At 45.5% G+C, this 22,845-nt stretch overlaps 1 protein-coding gene across 1 annotated transcript in view; it reads right to left on the bottom strand.

Moving 5' to 3' along the window:
- The window catches only part of ADAMTS3 (ADAM metallopeptidase with thrombospondin type 1 motif, 3), a 124,000-nt gene that overhangs the window by 100,745 nt on the left and 410 nt on the right, over positions 1-22,845 (bottom strand). The window contains exons 2-3 of the mRNA XM_010575493.1: positions 22,501-22,528; positions 13,930-14,330 (exon numbers count right to left, since the gene is read on the bottom strand). Of these exons, the coding sequence (XP_010573795.1) occupies positions 13,930-14,330; positions 22,501-22,528 (429 nt within the window). The remainder of the gene's footprint in view (positions 1-13,929; positions 14,331-22,500; positions 22,529-22,845) is intronic.

Below are 22,845 nucleotides of genomic sequence, written 5' to 3'. Positions count from 1 at the left end.
CTTCATCTCCTCCTCTCCTCCCAGCCCCCCCAATACACCACTCGAGGCAAGCAGAATCCTCCTTGACCTCGTACCTCCCGGCTCCCCAGCCCACGAGCAGCACTTGGCCCATCTGTTTGGCGTGAATGATTCTGAAAATCCAATCACCGAGGCAAGAGCTGCATCGCCTGCTGCAGCAACAGCTCGTCCGGCCGTTGGCTTCTGATGGACTCTTCGTTCAGGCAAAGAGGCTGGCCAGGTCGGTACGCAGTTGGTCGTTCTGGAATGTCAGCTTTCTACAATCAGATGAAATATTATTCAAAGCCAGCTAAACAATTATGCCTTTCTGTTAAGTCCAGTTAAGGCCGTTTTTCTAGTTCCCAACCTGCTTTCTTTTGTATCATAAACCAGCGTCGCTTTTACTTTCTTCGAACGTGCACTTAGAGGCAGGACATCATGTTCGCTGCTGCTGTTACAGCAAAAGACACACAGAAAGCCTAGGAAAAAATCAATACTAGTGAAGTGTTGCCTGGAAGACACAGCAGTGAACTGCTTTGGTGCCAGTCATCTTATCTCTCCTTAAGTGAAGGATGAGGAATTACACAGGACGGTTAAAACAGATGGAATTGATTCTACTTTCATCCTTGCTTTCAATTATTTAATAACCTGCTGCCACTCTCCCCTGAACAGAGAATAAATAGAGACCTTGTTTTAAGACAAATGTCAAAACTTTACTTTCAGTTACCAAAAAGTGTCTACAAATGCTTCCTCTGAGCCCATTCCGAAAAAAGCTAAACCACCTCCACCTTTTTTGAAGGGACAGGTCAAGAGAAAAGACCGCAAAACATCTCTGGAAACTCACTCCTTCCAAAACCTACAGAAATACCTAACAGGGAACCGAGAAGACACTGGAATCATGCCGCCTTCCCCCTGCACACGGGGAGGCAAACCCACCCTTTCCAAAGACACCAGAGAAGGAGCGTTTCCCTCTGCTCCATGGCCAGGGCTCCAGACCCCCCCCAAGGCCAGGAGGCTGGTTTGCAGCATGAAGTGTTTCTCCATAAAAGTTCTCCGCTTGCACAGAAGAAAGTCGCTGACGAGAGCAGTAAGCCTATCGAACCTTACCAGGCAGGTGGGGAAAAAAAAAAATAAATCTGATCTTGCGCAGATTTGCAAAGAGCCTTTTCCCACAAAATGGACTCTCTGCTACCAACCAAGAAAATCTCATTTCTGTCTCCGCACATGAAGGGATTGCTGGTCCCAAAACCTGCGTAACAGTTGCGACTGGGCGATCCTCTAAGACACCAAAAAGGCATGGACTCTCCTAGGCTCTGGCATTTGCTGAATAGAGTAATGCTTGACAAAGTAAGGTTGACCCCTTTGAGATGCCAGCAGGTGCTGAGGGCTTTCAGTTCTGATTAAGATTAGCCACAGTGGAGCAGGGGCTCAGCAATTTGCTAAAAACATTTTAACAGACGTTTATTACAATTTATGTGGACTTTTAAAAAATCTTACAAGACAAATGGAAAGGTAGTAAGCACAGCTGTAAATGCAAAGCAAGGGAACCGATTTAATGCGATAAAGGAAGCCTTATGCATTCACCAAATTTTTTCCTGTCCATTTCCCGTAGTTTTTTCCCCAGATCCCAACAGCTGTTTCACAGTCTTAGTCTCGAATCTCTGATTTTCTCACTGCCACTGTCCATCTACTGCACCGCCGGTGTACCACCCAACTCCTTGTGCAGTACAAGGATGGAAACAATCCTACTTGAAACAGAATCCCTCAGTACCACTCTGGGAAGGTATTCAAATAATAAGATCCTTCCCCAGAAAAAGCTGTATTTGATGCAGCTGCTTAGGGATAAAACAACACATTTTTGCAAAAGATACAGACACAGGAGGGACAGTTCGACTGGGCAGAAGCCCAACAACACCTCAAAACCTGACAGTGTCAGTAACTTTAAGAGCAGTCTGCTGGAAACTATTCCCATATTCATTCCAACCTTATTTCATTCTGCGAGGATCCATCTGCAGAAGGGACTCCCAAGAGGGAAATATCCTTTCAGCCTGCCAAGAAAAAAAGGGCAGGAATGCCAGCACCTTGCACACCACCATCCCCTAAAATCCCTCCATCCAGAGCCCCACTGCCCAGGTGTTCTTCCAGAGGGAGCTGGAGATGAAGGAAAGCAACAGGCTGACTGCATATACCATTTCTATATATGTCCCACGAGAAATGTGCATAGTTTCCATCCCATCTAAGTTCTGAGCTTTGTCGTGGACTGAAGGAATAAGCTCCAGAGAAGGAAGAAAAACCAGGAAAGTTTGGAGGCAGCATGCCCACAACATAGGGTATTTCCAAGGCTATTTTACTTCAGGAGCTCACTTCTTCAGTCCAAAGCCATCAGAAGAACAGGACAAACCTCAGACAACCTTGGCTCTCAGGTCTCCGAATGAAGTTCTGGGTCAGGGAAAATAATTCAGAGGCCAACTGCTCCAAAGGACCAGAATTACAAAGTGACACAAACCCCAGAGGCCAAAATACCATTTGGACCTATTTTAGGTATCTACTAGACTTTATCATCAAAACTGCCAAAAAAGTGCCTTGTCAGTCATTTCTGTCATTTGAGGATGACCGCTCCCAAACTAGCCTGTTGCGGCAAGGAATTAATTGACTCCGGTGGAATGAGGACGTCACAGGTAAGTTCCAAGGAAGCCGCTCCCAAAACACAGAGCCTACGCAAGGCTGCCATCAGGACGGTGTCACCTCTCCGTGCAGGGGTACTGGGTGACACGGGACTATTTCCAGTAAGGCACTGGAAGGCACACGTCTGCGAGTGTGCACGCATAGGTCCCTTGCCTATCCCCCCCTTGACTCCACCTTGAGTTGCACGAAAGCCATGAAGAGATCACCTTAGCTTTCCAGCTACCTTGTTCCTACAAGGAAAGCAGGGCAGGTGACGAAGAGGAACCTACTCAGGGACAACGTCAGCTTGGACTATGGTCTCCTACGGTTTCTACAACCACGTGTTGGAACGCTGATTTCAAGGGGAGTGTGGCAGGACCTGAGGCAGGCTAGCAAGGCTGCTTCTGCTCTGGTGGAGCATTTCTTCTCTCTGGAAGCCTAAGGGACCTTCACTTGACACCTCCTCAAAACACTTCTCATTAACAGGAATGGATGAGTCCCACCGCTCGTCTGAAATGCCTCCTCTGACACCCTAAGCCGAAGAGAGGCAGGAACAACCACATTAAAAAATGCAGCAGAAGCGACGAAAGCCAAGTTACGCTCTGAATTGCTTCTGATCCACAGAAGAGCCAAAACCTGCAGGACGGACCCTAACGGCAGTGCCCTAGATGCCAGCAGCAGGCTTCAGCAGCCAAAGCCTCCTGCTGCAGAGGGACCATTTGCCGGCTGCCTCCCCACAGGAGGGCAACGCGTCCCTCTAAGTCCTGCTCCCTGTCTTGGAACGTCAAAGAAGGTGGTATGGCGTCAGCAAGGCAAGACTATGCATGGATGCATCCTACAATACTGTTCATCCTTGCTTTTGCCATGGAGTGACTGCAAATTACTCCCGAGGAGGCTTGAAGGCTGTTTGGGACGCTAGAGCGAACCGCTGGTAAACCCCAAAAGCTTAAACGGAACTTCTTCCGTTAAGTAGAAGCAGCTCAAATCTCACACCAACGTCATTCTTCAGCCACATGCTACCTAATCACAAATGCCAGCAGAAGTTTATTTACTACACAGTGATACTAACAGAATAAACGCTCCTGAAATGAGTACTGAATTTCACTGTGTTGCTATTCATGAAACAGGTTATTTAAGAAAAGCAAGTGCCAGGATGAGGACACTCAATATCAGGGACTTTTTGATGGGACACCAAAGCCAGCACGAGTAATGCCAACTCCATCGCACCCACCGCTGCCTCCGACAGGGACTGTGAAGTGTTCAGCACCCGCTACTGCTCCTCCTGGGCTCTGCACAGCCTGGAAAGATCTGGACCCTAGAGTAGACTCAGTGGTATTCTGAGGGTGAAATGAAGGGATAATGTTTTTGTTGGATTATACATAAATAGGGCAACTTATGTTTTTTTTTTCTTTTCCTCTGCAGAGCACCCATACCACAGAAACGCTAGTATAGGTGTGTTCTACATACAAGGGCAAAGGAGCAGCTTAGCAAAATTTATTTTCCATTAAGATTAGCTCAAGAAGGGCTGTAAAACCACAACTGTTCTGTAGGGACATGCTGTTGGAATATAAACTCAAACCTGTCCAAATCCACGCATGAGAGATGTTTATTTTCACATATTCATAGCCATAAACAAGCATCCCTTTCATAGCTTAACCACTTTCTCGCCCCTCTAAGCTACTCCATCAGTGAAATGAAGAGTAAGCAAAGAAAGATGATAAGAACAGTCATTCTGCTTTGTAAGACACAACACCTCCAGACAGGCATGCGTGGACTTAAAATATACTACTTTACACACACTTCCTTTCCTTAGAATATGCCACATGAGAAAATATTTTTAAATAAACTAAAAAATTAATAAATGCTGTTTTCAAGTTTAACTGCTACACTACCCTTGAGGACCAAAGGGTTTCTCTTGCTGTAAAAGATTCAAACATGCACATATACACGCGTGTGCCCACACAGTCACCCCCAAACCCGCGAGTGGGGAACCTGGAAGTGAGCAGGTACCACAGCTTTACTGGAATAGGGTGGGAGGACTGGGTGGGGAAGGGATTCAAGGGCAATTAAAGTACCAGAAAAAATTGCTCACTAGGCTTGGACTTTAAATACCTCCTTTTCTGATAACGAAGTTCTCTCCTGCGACAGAGGTCCAGGAAACACATTTGTGGGGGTGTAACGCTTGTCTTAAAATGTGCAAAATGTAACCAGCCCCAGGATCTTCCCAAAAGGTACAGGGATGTTAATAAAACCAGGTGAGGACAGTCCTCTAGATTTAAGACAGATACATACATAACTATTATCTAGTAGGTTTACGCACGGTTTATTAAAGCTGTGTTAATCTTGAATTTGTTTGTGCTGCTAAATGGAGTACTCTGAAGCCAAATGCACACAGCATTGAAGTGATGTGTTCAGACATATTTTACCTGGCTAATAATGTGGAAAAATTCATAAATACATTAATCTTTGAATGGACATGCTGTCAAGTAAGAAAAACCTGATTTCTCAATCAAAACTAACTACAAACACTATTAAAACAGATATCTTCTAAGCTGGCTGTTATTAAGCGAGCAGAAAAGGGTTCCCCCCCCTTTTTTTTTTTTCTTATCAAGCATCACTTGCACAACGGCATAAATGAAGGAAGAGCTTAAAGCATTTAATGTTTGGACAACTTGTATAGGAGACCATTGAGCCCCTTGAACAACAACAAAAAAACTTCAAAAAGTTTGCAGCGTCGCGTACAGACACCTTGACTAATTCCAACATCCGTACGACAGCGGCGCGGCACAGAAACCCTGGCTGGGGCCCTGGAGGAACCACACAGGCTCCAGCAGCCCAGTGTTTTGTCAGAAATCACGAGCCCCGGTTTTAAGCACAGAATTACTGTAATCTAAGCGATGAGGGGGAAAACTGAGTTACTTCAAAGGTAGGCTTCAAATACCTCGCTGAAGCCTGCTTACATTCCCAGTTCTTGCCCCTTCCTTCTCCGCCTGAGAAATCACGCTTGGGGAAGGCTACTGGAGAGGAGGAGAAAAACAAATTCTCCAATTCATCCACAATCTCTTTTCTCAGAAGGGGTTTTCTTGGTCCTGACTCATAGCCCGAGACCCCAGAGACCTGCAGCCCCTCTGGTGATGTTCCCCAGCAGCCCCCTCGCTCTTTGCCGTGGCAGGAGCTGGTCTCCTTGTCCTATCATCCGTCGGACAGACAGGGACCAAGGCACGGGGATGCGCGATGTACTTCATCTATTTTATTTATTTAACCGGATCGGGCCACCCCCCCAGTTCTTCCTTACCCGGTATTCTTCTCAGCACCCTTCGCAGAGGGAAGCAGCAGGGGACAGGGCTGCTCCCATCCCTCTCCACGCGGGAGGAGAACAGCTCTCGCAGGAGGGATTTCTTCAGGTCAGTGAGGTTTTGCTTTTGTGCTCCATTTTAAAAATACACGACATCTTTTCCCATTTGGAAAACCTATTACCCAAACTGATGGCATATTTCCGTGCTATGGAAGATATTTGTGCGGCTCCTTATATTTTGGCCCAATTTGGTCTACTTTAAATCCACAGCAGTACTACTGTATATCTATTCAGTTTTTCCTATGACCACGCAATCCTTGGAAGAAAGGGAGAGTGAGCTGCAGCCCAAAGGAAAATTATCATTTCAGAGGAGGACTTAGCAGTTCAATCAGCCTTGAAAATGTAAAGCATACAACCAAGTGGAAACTCTGAGCATAACCCTTTTTACTACTTCCTACTTTGTACACGAAGTAAAAAGCACGGAGGTTTCCCCCGATTGCCATCCTTGAACAGGCAGCCAGAAGTTGGTGTGAGCGAGGGGTTTCTAAAACTATCTGCTGAAGCGAAGAGATTCTCTCTGTACCTCTAAATAAAAGCCTTCTTTTCAATTGGGTTTAATCTTACTGCGGTCATGGGCTGAGGCTCCCTGGGGAAGAGGGCAGGAGGCAGAGAGGGGCAAGAGTTGAGGTGGGATGCAGAAAGCATCAAATCTTCTCCCTGCTCCCATCATCTTCTGCAAGTGCTCTCCACGCGATTCACACATCTACCTACAGTATCTATCTTGCAGACACAAATTCTTTGGCACTGTACCGTGACAGACAAAGCTTCACAAAAAAGTTTCGATGAGAGCTTTGGAGGAAAAGGGAGGGTTTACGGGGGAAAGGGCAATTTGTTCTAAGTGAGAATGGGAGAAATGCAAGGCAGGAGGACAGAAGGAGACGCAGGGGCTAAGAAGTGAGGCAGGTCTATCATTAGCCCAAATCGGGCCCCACTAGAAAAACTTACAAAAACAAACAAGAAGAAATAAATGGAGCTCGAGCAACCGTCTGCATAAACTTTGACTACGCTACACAAAGTAAGGATAAATCACCTGCTTGTTTTGAGTGACAACTTCAAGGAGAAACAAATTAGACATATCGAAGAATTTCTATGTTACATTATTTTACACTGTATTGACATTTTACTTCAGACACCATCACCTCCCTTCTCAATACTCCTTCCCTCAGCGTTTTATGCCAGAAGTCCTGAGTAAGCGACACGATGGCACTGCCTTTTTCCCTTTTTTGGCCTTTTTCCAAGTTTCTGGAGCTTCTGAACTTTGAGAAATCCTCTTTACTATGGATTACTACCTCTAAAAAGTCTGTTTTAGCCTCTAGGAAGTGCTTCGTACTGGAGAGGTGACAGGGATGAAGTCCAAGCCCAGCCTGACAGTGACCAAAGACTGCTCGGTCAAATGGGGAGGACGGGCTGAGGTTACCAGATGGGGTCTGTCTATCCAAAGAGGCAGCTGCAACCTATCAAGCCCAGTTAATAAGTCAGCAGGACTGCCAAGTACAGCAAAATGCAAGTGGTAAGAACAGGCACGGCAGGTTAAGGGAGTTCACTGCAAGGATGTAATTACTGTGGGAAGTGCGCAATAGGGCAGGGTAACACGAATGTAAGAACGTTAAATCAGCCTAAGACACTGCTACCATCTGCACAGAGCAGCGCGCGGTCCGGATGCTGTTCTATCTCCCTAGCTGTTTATTCTGTTTTCCTGTGTTCTGCACTCCCAGAAGATACTGGATTACCAGATGTCCGCCAGAAGCACACAGCTTCCCACGCTGGCCCTGCAGCTCCCAGCCTGGACTGGGAGAGACCTCCCGGGCCGAGGGGACGGTCCCATTTCGAGCCTCGATGCACATCCCATCCCCTCGGAGAGCACCCACACCTACGCCCCGCGACATGCTCACTGCCATCGCACCGAAAAGTCGCGATGCTCCGATCGCCTTCCCACTGCCGCCCCGCTCAACAGTGGGTCCCTAATAACATTCTTCTTTAGCATGCTGGAATTACCCTCATCAAGAGTTCCCATGTGCTATAACCAGATGCTCAGCAGCAGTTCAAGTGTTTGGCTCTGCAATGCTATTCTAATACTCCGAGATAAAATACCACCTGCTCCTAGAAAGCTGTTTCTCCATTTAGTAACATCCCCCTGCCAGCTTGGGGGAAATCATGTTGAAACAATAGATTAGTACCAACGCATGAACAAGAAATAAGCCTCAATACATCAGTCTTGATGAAACAACAGTAATAAAAAAGCATTTGAAACAGATCAAAATGCCCTGAAACTGCCTAGGTCCTGGTATGCACTTAGCCACATGCCTGAACTTAAGCATACTTTTAAGGCTTTTCCCGAACCAAGGCTTAGGTCTTCGGGCAAGTATCTCTAGCCTGAGATACTCCAGCCTGTATTTCAAACATACTCACCAAAGGGAAGTAACTGTGCACATCTCTGTGCATCATTCCACTCAGACGCTTCAAATAACTCCGCAATCATTAATGAAAAGAATGCCCAAACCACCAAAGGTAGGAAACTCTCATCAGCTTCCTCTCACAAAGGGTGAAATGAAGACACAAAGTTGAAAGCTAACATTTAAGAAGTCCCTACTTCCAAGAGGTCTGTGCTAGGGGATTGTCATGTCAGATATCAAACCCAAACTCTGAGGATATGCTAAAACTCCCAAAATACCGGCAGCTGCATATAAACTTGTGTGGAAGTACTGATCGTCAAGACACACATTTCTTGTCTCAATATCCTTAGAAAAAAGGGATGACAACAAGCAAGTGAGGAATAATCTGTTACAAATGATAGATCTGAGCAAGCATGGGTTTTTTGATTCTTGACAGTTGGTCTGTCTTCAAGGACTTCCCTGGTTTGACAGCTGAACACTGAAAGGCAGGCAGGCTACTGAAGATCTTTCATTTGCAAACAGTTGAACTTCCAAATGAGCGTATGCAGCCCTGGCTTTGAAGGCCATGGTCTGCCAATAAACAAACGAAGTCACATCTTACTTGGTATCCGAAGTCAAAGATTAAAGATTCATCGTACTGGGTCTGGCCCTTTCATTTAAAACAAGAAAGGTTAATGCTCTAGAAGAAACGGAAGACAATGTTCAGACTTGGCATTGCATATATGTGAATATAAACCAGATCACAACTCAAACAAGGAGGCACACATCTATAAAAACATAGTTCAAAGTCTAAGTACAACCTAAAGGCATCGCACACCAACAACTGTTTGGGTTTTGTTACAAAAGGGAGAAAGCTAATTGAGGAACTGAAGTAATTTTCTCTATGACAAAAGGTACAGACCGATTTAACACTTTTGCTTTGCTATTTCTAAATGCTAAGTTTGCTGTGTCCTGTTTATTTACAATCTGAAACATTTGCAATGGTATTTTGAGGCTGGTCATTTTCTGCATCTTCCACAGCAGACACGGCACTGCACCAGGCAAAAGCAACCTGTGAAAAGTGCGGCCTGCCAAATCTGCTTTGAACCTGGTTCCACCTCCTTGAACTCAGTTATTTTCCCACTTCTCTAAACCACATGCTCCTCTAGATGCATACCAATACTTTCTGAGCAACAAATTACAAGGTCAGATAAACTTCAGTAACTTTTGAATAGTTAAGCCGCTACACCTCCTGTAGCATCTTGGCTCTTAGAACAGGAAGCCTACCACACAAGTCAGACACAAAAATACTGTCCAGTGTATGCTCACCTGGGAGCAGATTAACTACCTTGCTTAGGAATCTACAATAGATTAAACGCATCATTTAGTGCAGACACACAAAACACATTCCCACAGTTATCCAGAAGAGAGGGCACCACTAACACAATCTGACATGCTAAATCAGATATATTAAATTAAGTTCCTCATGACTGTTTTGAGTGACCTGATCTTTATACAGAGAATGAAAGGGAAGACGCTACTCAGATATAAACAGGGAAGGGGCTGGGCAACTCATGCAGGAAGGCTTGCCATAACCTTTAATAATACTTACTCCCCCGAGTAGGTCTGAGCCTAACGAGACGGACAGCAGAAGAGCACCGAGGTGAGATGTTACTGTACAGGCACCAAAAGGAAGGAAAAGCAAGAAGGAGGCAGAACGAGGCACAAGAATTTAAGCACTACAAACCCACGAGGGGAGCACACGTACCCCTGCCTGGCCTCGTCGTGCCCACACGACCGTATGTCCCCCCACCGTTACAACATATTCTGCCTCTTGAACAATTACTGCACCAAAGCCAAATAAAGAAAAGGCGAGGGATCAATCAGTGGACTTAAATCTAGGCTGCTGCCCGTGAAACTTCACTTTTACCATCTGCAATTCAAAGTTATGAAGAGTTTTTCTCCTTTTCCCCTTCTCTGGTAGGAGATCATAGGCTTCAATTTCTCAAGCCCGCAGAGCCCAAGGATGCTGTTACTTGCAGCTGATGAATGTCAGCGTGATGCTAGGATAAACGCCTAGAAAAAGCATCAGGTTTTTCATCAGCACTCTTCCCTTCCCAATGCCGGATCAACATTTCGGCATTACGACGGCACGGCCCGAGCTTGAAGACCCTGCTGTCGCAGAGCAAGCTTTAGTAACACGAACACGGGGAGCAGAGAAACGCAGCAGGAACCAGAGGAGGTACCAGTGATCCATTACCAGAAGGCCAAATTCCGCTCGGCACTACAAACCACACGATCCTCCTCCTGCGAGACGAGGCAGGACTTCTCCACATGCTCTCTGACCTCCAGAAGGATGATTTTGCTTGATGACTGTAACTTGGTTGCAAGTTTTGCTGGAACTCTGGCAAGTATTTGGGAAACTCTCTAAATATTGTGACAATAACTACTGCTATTTTGACCAAACCAACAGCAGAAATATACAACAGAAACCTGCGGGAGCACCAGCTTTCTGCAACACAGTAGTAAAAACAACAGGCAACTTCTACATGACTAATTAAGTGTTCCTTTGCTATGAGAAGTGCATGCACATGCATGTGATTTTTTTAAACAAAGAGGGTTATTTTCAAGGGATATTAAGCAGATGTGAAGATAGGAATTTGCAAAACTGATGGTACGCAGATGATTTTTACTGCAAAGTAGAGACATAAACTACTTAAAAACAAAAGTGTTAAAAAAATTTTGGTTTTTAAATGTAAATTTAGATTCAGGCAGAGCCCATAGGCAAAATCTTCCTCTACTAGTGCAAATACCAATTATTCCACATACTTACAATCAAGCAATCAAAATTTAGCACCCTTATGTTCCTCATAACCATACACCCAGTGCTGAGAGCAAACACTAAACAATATGTTATTCAGCAATGTCTATCAAGTATGCATTAGCACAACACAGAATTTTGCCCTGCTATCAGCAGGCGTCTTATGAGTCACGATTAAAAACCTCCCTATGCACAAAATAAAATCTGTGAGGTCTTTTGCTAACTTGTGGCAAACCAAGTGTTCTTTTTGTGCTAGTTACGGTATCAAACTCTTTTTATAAGCTATACATTGAGTCAATTGCTACCACAACGATTCCCTTCGCTTTCTCCCAGAAGGTAAGAACCTTGCTGGCTACACTGGAGAGCATCTAAATTCCTTTGAAGTCAAAAATAAATCTTTCCAACAGACACATGGCCCTAGAATTTCTCACTCTTGTTCCAGTTTCTGTTAAGCCATATTATCTCACTCTTCACATCTTTAGGATACACCAAGGATCAAATATTCTAGCTTGGTTGAGAGAGGCATAGTACAGCAACAGAGAAGCCAGAAATGCTATCTTCAAGTTACTTCTGCTAACCTTGGAGCTGGCAGGAGGAAAAAAAAAAAAAAAAAAAAAAAAAAGAAATCCCATCAATCTTCAGGATTATTTATTTATTTCACACTCCCTTGCTCAGAGCTCCAAAAGACCGTTACAACAGCTAGGCGAAGCAAGCAAGCAGAAGCGCTCAGAAAGATGGTTTTCAACACGCGAGCCGCTCTCACGTTCGTTGCCCGACGCGGGGAGCAGCGAAGCCATGGCAGCGGCTCTCTGCCAGCCCGGGCGTCCCCAGGCAGCAGCCACGTAAAACGCAGCGGGCAGCAGCCACAGCGGCGTTACGGTCGGGTCCTGGCAATGACGGGCACGAAAGCGGCAGGGGACGGAGTCGTGACCGCTTCACACCACGTCTGTGCTCCCACGCCGGTTCCCAACCCTGCCACGGCGCAGGTGGTTCAGGGGCTTGAAGAAGCCTCTCAAAGACCGCACGAGACAGCCTGGGTTGAGATGAACAAGGACAACAGTGACTCAGGAGCATTTACCCGCTCCCCTCCTCAAACCAAAAGCACACGTTCTCCTAGTCCAGTCCCTAAAACCATGGAAAGCACACGAAAGGCGTCTGCTGGGTGCTATGGGAAAAGAGTGGCAACAACCCACACAACTGAGCAATCTGCTGTTCTTTACCTCGGTCCCCTTCGGTATCTGCTGTCTTCTGATACGTGTGGAGGTTTGCAAAGACAGCAACTACTTCATTTCAGTTAACGGAAAACACAACACGAGCAGCTTGTCAGCCACATGGCGATCTCTGCTGAAGCTGCTGTACTCCTTAATCTAATTCCATTTAATCCAACTTATTGTCTTAATGTGCTGTCTCACTTAACACAAGAACTTCATTCAGGATTACTGCTAAAATACAGCTCTCAAACCGAGGGTCTCATTCATTGCAAGAACTACACCTGAAGCTATCTCTATCCAGGCAGGTATCTGCACAGCCTTTGTAAACACAGCACACTGCCAACCGATTCTCCGAGAAGAAAACCCCAAACCAAACAAAACACACCAAACTGACATTAGTCGACCACCTCAGATGTAAACACCACCAGTACTGCCTTTCTTTAAGTACGGAAAGTCAAGGAGTTTTGGCTGTGCACAGCCCTAAGCTCTGAATCAGGAGTCGGAGACATTTATGAAATTACCCACAGAGCGACTGAGACACACTGCAGAGGTGGGGAGGTTCGCTAGCCAGCACTTATCGCAAAATGGAATCAAAACCATTAGCATGGGGCACGTGACGGGGAGAGGGAAGCCTATTTCCAAGAAGGGATACTTGCTGCAGACTTGTTCGTCTGATTCCCCTCCTGAATAGCAGCAGAGTAACCACTACATTAATCTTCCTGGATGCTGCAGTCGCGTTCCACCACTGCTCCTGCTACTTAAAGAGTACAAGGTAAGTATTGTTAGCTTTCTTTACCGCATGATTGAATTAACAAATGGTATGTGTACTCAATATATGCCCAGTCTTTCAGTATGGGATTTGTGTACCAAACCAGGCACTGCGCATCTGCTAAAGCTACAATGAAATACCACGCGTTTTCAACCAACACAGCAATCAGGCCAGCGCGGTTTTGAGAACAAACTGTTTACAGATGTGAACCACTCAATTCTCGTATGATACCTTCTGATGAAACAAAGCTGTGTGTAAGAAAACAAAAAGCGTGCTTATTTTATAAATACACCCTTTAAAGCTTAAATCTGTTGCTATTCTGGGACTGCAGGGCAGCCCCCAATTTGGCTACCCGAGAAGTACGCAGTGACGATTTGGACGCCAAATTCTACGTTCGCTCACCAAAGGGTCGTCTTTTAACTCTTAAAAGCACTTCATTATTAATTTTCCCATTTGTAACACCTCATGAAAGTAAAAAGGAAAAAAAAAAAAAAAGCAGGTTTGCTTTCTCTCTCTCACACCAGCGACATTAAGGACTTTGCTTATCAAACTCAAGAGAAATTATCCCAGAATAAAGCAGTAGGATTGTAGACATCAATCAATACGTACTGAGATACTTTTAAAGGTTTAAGAAATTAAGTTCTTTACATGATATCACTAGCCATGCATAGTTAAAAGCAACAAAAGCTGTGTACAAAGTGGTCAAATACCAGACATGAATGCCATTAAACAAGCCTTACCAGACCATCACAATTGCTAATGGCAACAGAAGCTCCGGGGATGTCAGTTATGTCTCCCACATAGGCACAGCTGGTCCACAGGGGCTCTCTCTTCCACAGCCTCTCCGTAGCAGTTCTAGTCTGACTCGTGTTACCAGCATCGCTTCCAGTTTCCACAGAGTCTTCGTACCACTCCACTATGGCCTCGGGAGCCACTAAACGAGTGTTGGGTTTCAGCCGGAGATGGAATTCCCTTCCAAACGCGGTGACGTTAAAATACAGCTGTTTGGGGCTCTGCGATACCTCCCGCGTTGATCTTCTTTGGTGACTTGCGGAGAGGATATTGGAGATGTAGCTTCCGTCCGCATTGGTACTAATTGGAATCACTAACCCATACGGTCTCGGTCTGCTTTTTCGTAATTCTGCCAAAAGAAATACCCAAAACCAAACTAAAATTAGAACAAGAGCGTGGAACGAGCCTGCAGACTGAAGACCAGACACGCGGCTACGGCAGCGCACGTCGCAGGACAAACGCTAGATGCAAGGACGCAACCGGCCATCGCCCCGACTGTTACGCCCTACGCCGCAGCACAGTTTTGGAGCAACACAGCGAAACTACGGCGTGGTCAGGCCTAACGGCAAACACCGTGCATGCGGAACCCTTCCGCCTCACATCTCCCCTTCCAAAATTCCCAATTTACGGTTCCCCTTAGAGCTGCTCTGAATCAGTCCACCGACAAGTTTGGCCAAAGAATGGTAAAAACCTGCGTAGATTTTAGAAGGGCAGGGGACAGTGCCGCTTACCACACCAGTGTACATTAATTATCTGCTAGATAGCTAGTCTGGAGATAAGCACGCCAATCTAATGCAGGCAAACGTAAGGTACGTGTCACTGCTCTCTTTTAGCCTGAATGCTCAGGCTTATAAATCTTCACTTGGTTACCCTACAGCAAGGCCTTTAATACTCTTAACACAATCACTTGCTGTTACGAAAATGCTTTGTACTACTTGTACACAGACACTGGGAGGACACGCAAGAAAGAAGAAGAAAAGCGTCTGACACGTCATCAGATGTGTTAAGCAAGGTACGGCAAACGGGGGACAACGCGAGAGGAAGGTCGTGTCAACTTCAGGGAAAGACAGGGGTCACGCCAAGGTGGACAAACACAAGAAGCTGTGCCCCATTACGCACCTCAAGTAAACACACACCACAGATGCCGGGATACACAGTAAGTGCATGCAAAACGCCCTCCACATGCCAAAATTTTCAAGAAGCAGGCCTTCCATGACTCTATTGTCATAAAACTTACAGAGAAAACCCTGAAATATTCATTTACATTTACCTGGGGAGTGTCCTGGGTTTAGGTTCGCTTAATAGCCACAGAAGAGGCAGCGACCCTTTTGAATTCTCTTGTAAGAAATGCCACCCCACTCCTTCGTACACCTTAAACAGAACTGCTTGCTCCTGTGTCAAGACCTCCATTAAGATTTTGAGAATGAAGTGCCGTGCTTGGTTATAACTGCTATTTGCACACATATTTCTGCAGTCTTAGAGAAGTGAAGTAGTGAAAAGAATCCAGAGGATATCACATACTGCTGATAAATTAATCGATGTCAGCAGTGGTATAAGCAGTAACTTTTCTCTCTACAGATCTCCTCTAACAAATCCCCTTACCCAGCAACTTGCTATTGCCCCTCCTCTTTGCGTAACTTGGGTGACAGAATTCAAAAACGACAGAGAAGCTAATGATTAAAAAAAAAAAAAAATCAACACAGAACTTTGCAAATTCCTACCTTTACTGCAATACATAGAAGCTTTAACAACAGCAAAACCGCACTCTGTTGATAGCACTGAAGAAATCCTCAGGTAATACTACAGAAGCTCACTGGCACGACCCTCAGTGAAGACAATGTGTCCCAAACCCAAGGTGTGCTTCCAAGGAGAAGTCACTGCTGTAACACCTGGAATCGGTGTCAGAGCATCCCTGGATACCTGAACGGCGTGGCCAGACAACTACCAGCAGAAGTTACCCCAAGGCTAATCTGCTTCAGCAGAGGAATTGGCCAAGCAAGCAAAGCCACGGTAGAGAAAAGGTAACAGCAACGAAAGCCCCATTTGCCTATCATCTTTCTGTGGTTCCCACCAGTCGACTCGGGATTCCTGTCCAATTAGCAGCAACATTAGCTGACTGGAAACCTTCCAACTGGGTTCCGAATTTGCCTAAGTGAATATAATACTCCCCCGTCCCCCAGAAAAGCCTCTTTCTGCATAGTCCCTTACCTGTATCCTGAAAATAGCATTATTAGCCTAAGAGAATAATTCTTTCCGTCTCCGCTATTCTTAAGCACTGATGAGAAAAGGAAGAGAATCTTCCCTTCTGCTCAGAGAACGGTCTTCTCCCGTTATCACCTATCACACTTGTAGCCCTGCATCAGGGGACACAGACTGCTTCCCGTTGCCTTAAAGTAACTTCGCACCACTGTAAAACGAGTCCATCAAATGAGTTTATCTCATCTGAGAGATCTTTGTGACCCGGAAGTAATCAGGATATTCGCTGTACAGATTTCATCCTGTAAAATGAGAAGGAAAGACATTCCCAGGCCAGGTCAAGCGGTGGGCCAAACTGCTGCCAAGAACTGGACCAAAGCCTAAGTCTTATTGGCTGTGTATTTGGCCACGTGAGAGTTAAAAAGACACTTAGCACAGAAATAATTATTCCCTAGGTCTTCTCTTCCTGAGAGAACTGGCTAAAGCAATATTAGAGTGATATTACTGACACTTTTCATTTAAAAACTCCACGATTGCGTAGCTCAGATGCTGCCACTAAGTGCCACTGAGAAATCCTCAAATAAATATACTTAATTAAATGAGCTAAATTTACCCACTCCCAGTGCGAATCACACTTGAACTGAGAATTAATAGAGAAAAGCTCTGTAGCTAGTTCTTCTCTCCTGGTAGCAGTGGCTGCTTATTTTAAGAGACTTTAGTAGGAAAATGTTGCTAATGGCTTTTAACTGGTTTTTCTCCCATTTTTGTTTATGCCAGTTACTGAGGGATTTGACAGAAAAACAAGGTGTGGTACTAGTAGGATGTACATGGACATTTAAACTCTTGCACTGTAAGTATTTTGCCATAACACACAAATACTATATCCCAGGCAAGTGAAAAGGTCCTCATCATTTTCAAGTCCGTTGTTCTGAACACAGACCCCATGTCCTACAGCTAGCAGTCACAGTGTGTTTTTCAGTAGCAGCCACCTGAACGTGTTTTGCCATACACCTGCAAGATCAAGTTCTAAAATTGGTAACCTAATTAGGACATTATCCTTAGGATAATTCCCATCTAAAACAGTGGGAATTCTGAGTGAGGATTGCCAATCTCTCTCTTTAGAGAAGGGACCAAATTAAAACTCTAAACTCATTTTTATTAATTAGACACCAGGCCATGAACAGGAGACAGAGCTGCTGGGTTGTATATCCTAACTGGGTCAAAGTAAAAATCTAGATCCTCACATTCTCCGCACACTTCAGTGATGAGATTTCATTCACAGACTGACATTCCTCCTTTTACCTCGCCGAGATTCTTCGTGGCTTTTTATTTTTTTAAAGTGGGACGTTCAGTGCCAGAGACCACAGTCTGGTGATCAAATTCTGTGTTCACCACACAACTGAGAAACTGCTTTGCACATCTTGCAGCAGTATTCCCAGATTTCTACTTGTGGGGACAAAAAAAACGTTATTTTGCTAATAACAAGAACAGCCAGCTAGCCACAAGAAGGTAGGAACAAAGGGTGGAAAATAAGAACTGTCAAGTTTTTGAGTCAGCAAAAGCCTTCTCCAGAGTCTCTAAATGCTGAGCTAGAAGAGGAAATGCCTTTTGTTCAAAGGCAATTAAAATTAAATGTGACATGACTGAATACTCAAGACATCTAAACTCCTCCACTGACTTATATTACCTTTTTTCCATAGACTGTATGGTCTTAGGAAATGCAATTCCAGCTGTAGGTGTTCCCTTTCCTATGCTAAAATTTCAGAGTTGATCTGTTCTGCTAATTCAAAGCTTACAGTAATGATCAGAGAGGAAACACTGAGCAATAGAAAAAGCACTTCAATTTTTCTTCATTTTTTTACCTGGCTTTAAACTGCTGCTCCAGTTGCACAATGTTTAAGTTGAAAGGAAGCACTTAAGAAAGAACATCCCATTCTTCCATTTTGTGCCAAAACATAATTAGCTAGAGAATGCCTCTGAAGAGGGCTGCCTGTACTTTTTCCCCCTTAAATATACATGAAAATGAAGACAACACCACTGCCTCACACTAGTTGTCTTTGTACTGTACCACAACTGTGGACAACGGAGGTTCAGAAGTCCTAAACTTTTTTTTTTTTAATCACCTGCATTTGGAAGAGCGTTATTTTTTTAGGCGTAAGATTTTGTGAAATACATTGATCGAAAATTGTTCATGCGGTTGCCCACAATAGAATTCCAAATGGATAAACACCCACTTAAGAAAGAAGATTTCAAAAGCCCAGTCTAAACTGAAATGAGTGGAAGAGGAGGAATTTCTCAAAGTTCAGACAAATTATTTCTATGTCTAACCCAAGCTACCCAAGTTTGAAGACATTACTTTTTCATCTTCTTTTAAAAAGTATTTAAACCTCATTTAGCATTCATTATTTTGATTATTCTTTTGCTCACACTTCACGTAAATAAATTTTGATAAGAGAACTCTCCTTTTTCCAGCCTTCTGCATTGCAACCAGAGGACCAACTTCTGTGATCAAATAATTAATTTTTTGATCCCAGGAGCTCCTTCGCCTATCGCTGTGACCTGTGAAATGACCTCCACAGAGTGAAAGTCTTGGCAGCATCATTTTTTTCCCCAAATATTTTCTGAGCCATGGCAATGAGACGTAGATTATTTACTACATGCAGGAACGACACCTGCCTCTTTATTTTGCTAGCAAACTTTTCAATTAGGAATAGCAACATGGAAACCTATTAAAATGATACCAAAAGCACAACTGTTTTGGCAGAGACGATGCTGGGTACTGTGCAAGGAAACAAATGTGCGGCAACCCCTGATAACATCTCGTCCACGCTGCCCCAGCATCGGGCCGTATGCTGGGTCCCAGGCTGTCCCATACTGACACAATGGGATGACCAGGGAGCTACCGTCAGCTTCCAGAGCTCCTTCACCTCTCTTGGAGGATGTATCTGAATGTGGCTTGTAGGGTCAGGAAGCTCAGCTACCTCAGCAAAAGGACTGGATCGAACCTAACACCTCCAGAGCATCACTGTGCCTGCTTCTTCTCGATAGAATTCACTAGCTATGATGCAATCAGATTGCTGGATGGCGGACATCCAGCTTTGCAGCAGAAGTACTGGAGAAAAAAAAATATTAAAATTACCTGCTGCTGCAGGAATTAAGAGGACAGCATTTCAACCAAAAGGCTGTCCCATGTTCCGAGTGATCACCCTTCCGTCCCACAGATAACCACAATGGGATGAGCACAGAGCTGTTCCTGTCACTTAGCGAAGCGCTGCTTACTAACAAGAAAGGGTGGTGCAGTGACAGATGACCCTAGCAGGGGTTTCGTCCCACTGTTCTCCGCCTTCCTCGTTGGCTGGTGGTTTCCAGAAATGAAGCGGCGGCTTTGGTCCCTCTCTTCCAATGATCGTTATCACTTCAGAACTACCGTTTGCTCTGTATTTGGCCGCCTTTAGGTGGCAGAAATGCCCAGAGAGAAAGATAAGATGGAAAGGGGGAATGGATTTCTTCAGGATTCCCCCACAACTTTGCACCTGAACAGGGATGAGGCTACGCCCCATACTTCAGCGCTACACACTGCTAGGTGGATGAATAAAAGCAAGGGATGGCAAGAAGAGAGGCTCACACGTGGTACACCGCTCTACCGTCCTCATTCCTTGACTTTGCTGCCGACTTGTCCCAGGGATACAGAGAGCCCAAGCAATTCTTTGTGGTATTTTCACAGCCTCTGCTGAGCTGCTGGTGAACATGTTCTATCCAGGCTCGGGGCAGCCCAGCACTGCTGTTTTGCAGGTTCGACATCCGCGTTTTCTTCCAGAAGTAGCACCGAGCAGCGATGGAGCTCTGCTGTGTCGGAGGCTGAGGCAGGAGAAGCGAAGATGTAGCGCCAGCCCGAGCACCAGCACCTTCAGGCTTACTATTTCACCAGTGGCAACAGTACAATTTCCTCCTGAGAGTATCCAGGCGTTCGCAGTACATTACGCATTAATGCAGTTAATTAAGCTTGGGTCACTTCCCATCTCTAGAATACATTCTGTACTGATATTTAAAAAAAAAAATAAAATCCTATGTGTTTTAATTTGTCCTAAGTGACTTTCCAGGCTATGAGAAAAGGTTAGCTGCAGACAGCAGCCAGCCCCAGGCCAAATCAAAATACACAACACCAATGTGAAGTGACACTTAATAGGGACTTAAAAGTAGGACAGCCCATTTGGAGCAATCCTAATGCAGGTTTTACTGTCGTCATTAGAACTCTCAACTGAGTAAGCCATACTTTTTCAATCAGAATTTACAGGATCAAACACTACTTCAAATGTTAACAGTTTAACAACATAAAGCGTAGGACAAATCCCAACGACTGTAAGTGTTAACTAGCTATTTGTGCTTTGAAAATACGGATTTCCCCTCAATGAAACAGCATCGATCCCCGAAAGCCAGAGCTACTCACAGACAGCCTGGTCTTGGTAAGCCACCAGGCTCTCGGTCCTGCTACCCTGAACCAGAAGGCACCGAGATGCCATGCTGAGGAGAGATGGAGGGACCAGCAGCTCGCTCTCGCTGGGCACCAGCCAACACCGAGTCCCACCCCAAGGGGGTCCCGCACTGCCCAACCGCACAACGTGACATTTGGGACCATGGACTCCCGGATCCGTGAACGGACAGACCCGCCGGCCGACGTCCTCTTCAGCTCCCACCTGCCCTTTTCCCAGGTAGAGGGGGGCGAGATCACGTCAGCTGCAGAAGCTCCCGAGGCGCCCCGAGAGCCAGGCGGAGAGCCCGTCCCACACCGAGCACGCAGACCGGGCACTGGGGGCTTGGCGCGGGGTGCCCGATTCACCCACTGCCATGCCGTATCACCTCTCTCTCCTGCGGTTCCTGAGTGCCTCAAATGTTCCCGACTACAGCAATGCTGGGACCGTGGAAGAAAGCAAGAAGTTGAAGGACAGAAAGTTATTTTCCAGATTGAGGAATTTTGTCTGATGTCCCATGTAATTGAAAAGACGCATTCCCGTATAGCTTATGGTTTCTGAAATTCAAATACAATCTATTTCTCATGGAAACAACTAGAAATAAAACACAGGATCGGCATACCACTGGAAAAAAAGTCTGTTTGCCAGTTAGGTTTAAATGTACCTAACTGTCTCAACTGCCTTTATTCACTGATCGCAGTGGAAATCAACCTAAGCCCAGAAGAATGCAGTGCCAGAGCTGAAATTGAGACAAGACCTCCAAAATTTAGAGAAATACTTGAAATTCTTGTCTGAACAAAAGCTCAGATCAAAACCTGAACCAAAACCTCAGAACTGGAGGTCTAACGGCAACTGGAAAGAGAATTGCCTGGGGTCCGTTCCCAGCGCTACTGCTCTTCCCTGTAAAGCTCCAGAGCACACTCCGGCGTGCAGGCACTCGCGCTCAGCAGCAAACTGCTAAAAGGCTCATTTCACAACCGGGTAAGCTAAGGAGCGTGTAAGATGGCATACCCTTGCAGCTAACACCCTGGGAGAGAGAACGCTAGCTTCTGCATCTTTCCACAACCTCTTCCATCCCATCGAGCACCAAATTATCCGTTAGTTTAAACGAAGGCAGATCTTCCGAAACTGAACTCTGTGCGCATGCTCCTCGTTATGTGAAGCTTCCTGTCTTTAGAAAAGAGTCGGAGAGGACTGAGGTTCAATACGAAGTACCCCGTGGGCACTAAACGAGCACCTTTCACTTCAGTACCCTCCTTCATCACAGACGCCAACCTTGCTGCACTGCACTTTCCTACGTATCAGTTTACAACGCAATGGCGAACAACTACCGTTAGGCATGCAGCAAGCACACTGTGCCATCAACAGAATATGAAGAGGCCTCGGTATTAGACAAATTTTTTCGAGCTAAGAGAAAAGGACGAAGACTTCCAACACAGAAGAAAAATGGTACAAAGACATACACAGTTTGCCCTAACCATACGGAGTAGGTGTTTCCTCCTTGATTCAGAAATGTAGAAATGAAGATGAAGCGACTGACCCAGACCTGATTTGCCGTGATGTTCAGAGGACCGGTTTAAGCATGCTGCAATTTCTACCTTCTGCTGGTTTATATTTAAGAAGGGAAGCACAGACGTTATCAGGATGCAAAAAGGCGTAACGAGAGGGCATGCAAATTCGAGTCATGCCACATTGCTGTGAAACTACAAATGCTCCTGGGCGGTAATGGTGTGGGGGTACCCGAGGGAATGCTTGCCTACATACAGATCGCTCTTCCAGAAAATAAACCAGTGCGTTGCGCCTACTTCTTTGATTCCCGCGTCGATAGCAGCAGTAATAGTTAAGAAGACTTACCTATTTGGATCTGTTGTTCTCTACCAGCCTGCAGAAGAGAAAAGAAACACAAGCACAAAGTTGTTAGTGTGATGACTGTGCAAGGTGTGACGGCAGAGCGCTTCTAGAAGGCTGAAAAATCACTTGGTCCGTACTGCACCATTTTTTTACGTTTCTGCTTTTGGTTTCCCGGGACGGCGTTTTTCCCTTAACTGCATAAACAGCTGTTCCCACCGACAGGCTACCGGAGTCCGGCGCGAAGAGAACCGCTATGAAACCCCGATTCCGCCCGCCCCGTCCTGGATATCGCGACGCCCTGCCAAAAAAGCGACTCGGGCGGCCGAAACGAGGCCGCGAAAGCCCCCC

The sequence above is a fragment of the Haliaeetus leucocephalus genome, unplaced genomic scaffold (genome assembly GCF_000737465.1).
Source record: "Haliaeetus leucocephalus isolate CR32 unplaced genomic scaffold, Haliaeetus_leucocephalus-4.0 Scaffold484, whole genome shotgun sequence".
NCBI classification, from domain to species: Eukaryota; Metazoa; Chordata; class Aves; order Accipitriformes; family Accipitridae; genus Haliaeetus; species Haliaeetus leucocephalus.
This window is presented reverse-complemented; position numbering and strand designations above follow the sequence as displayed.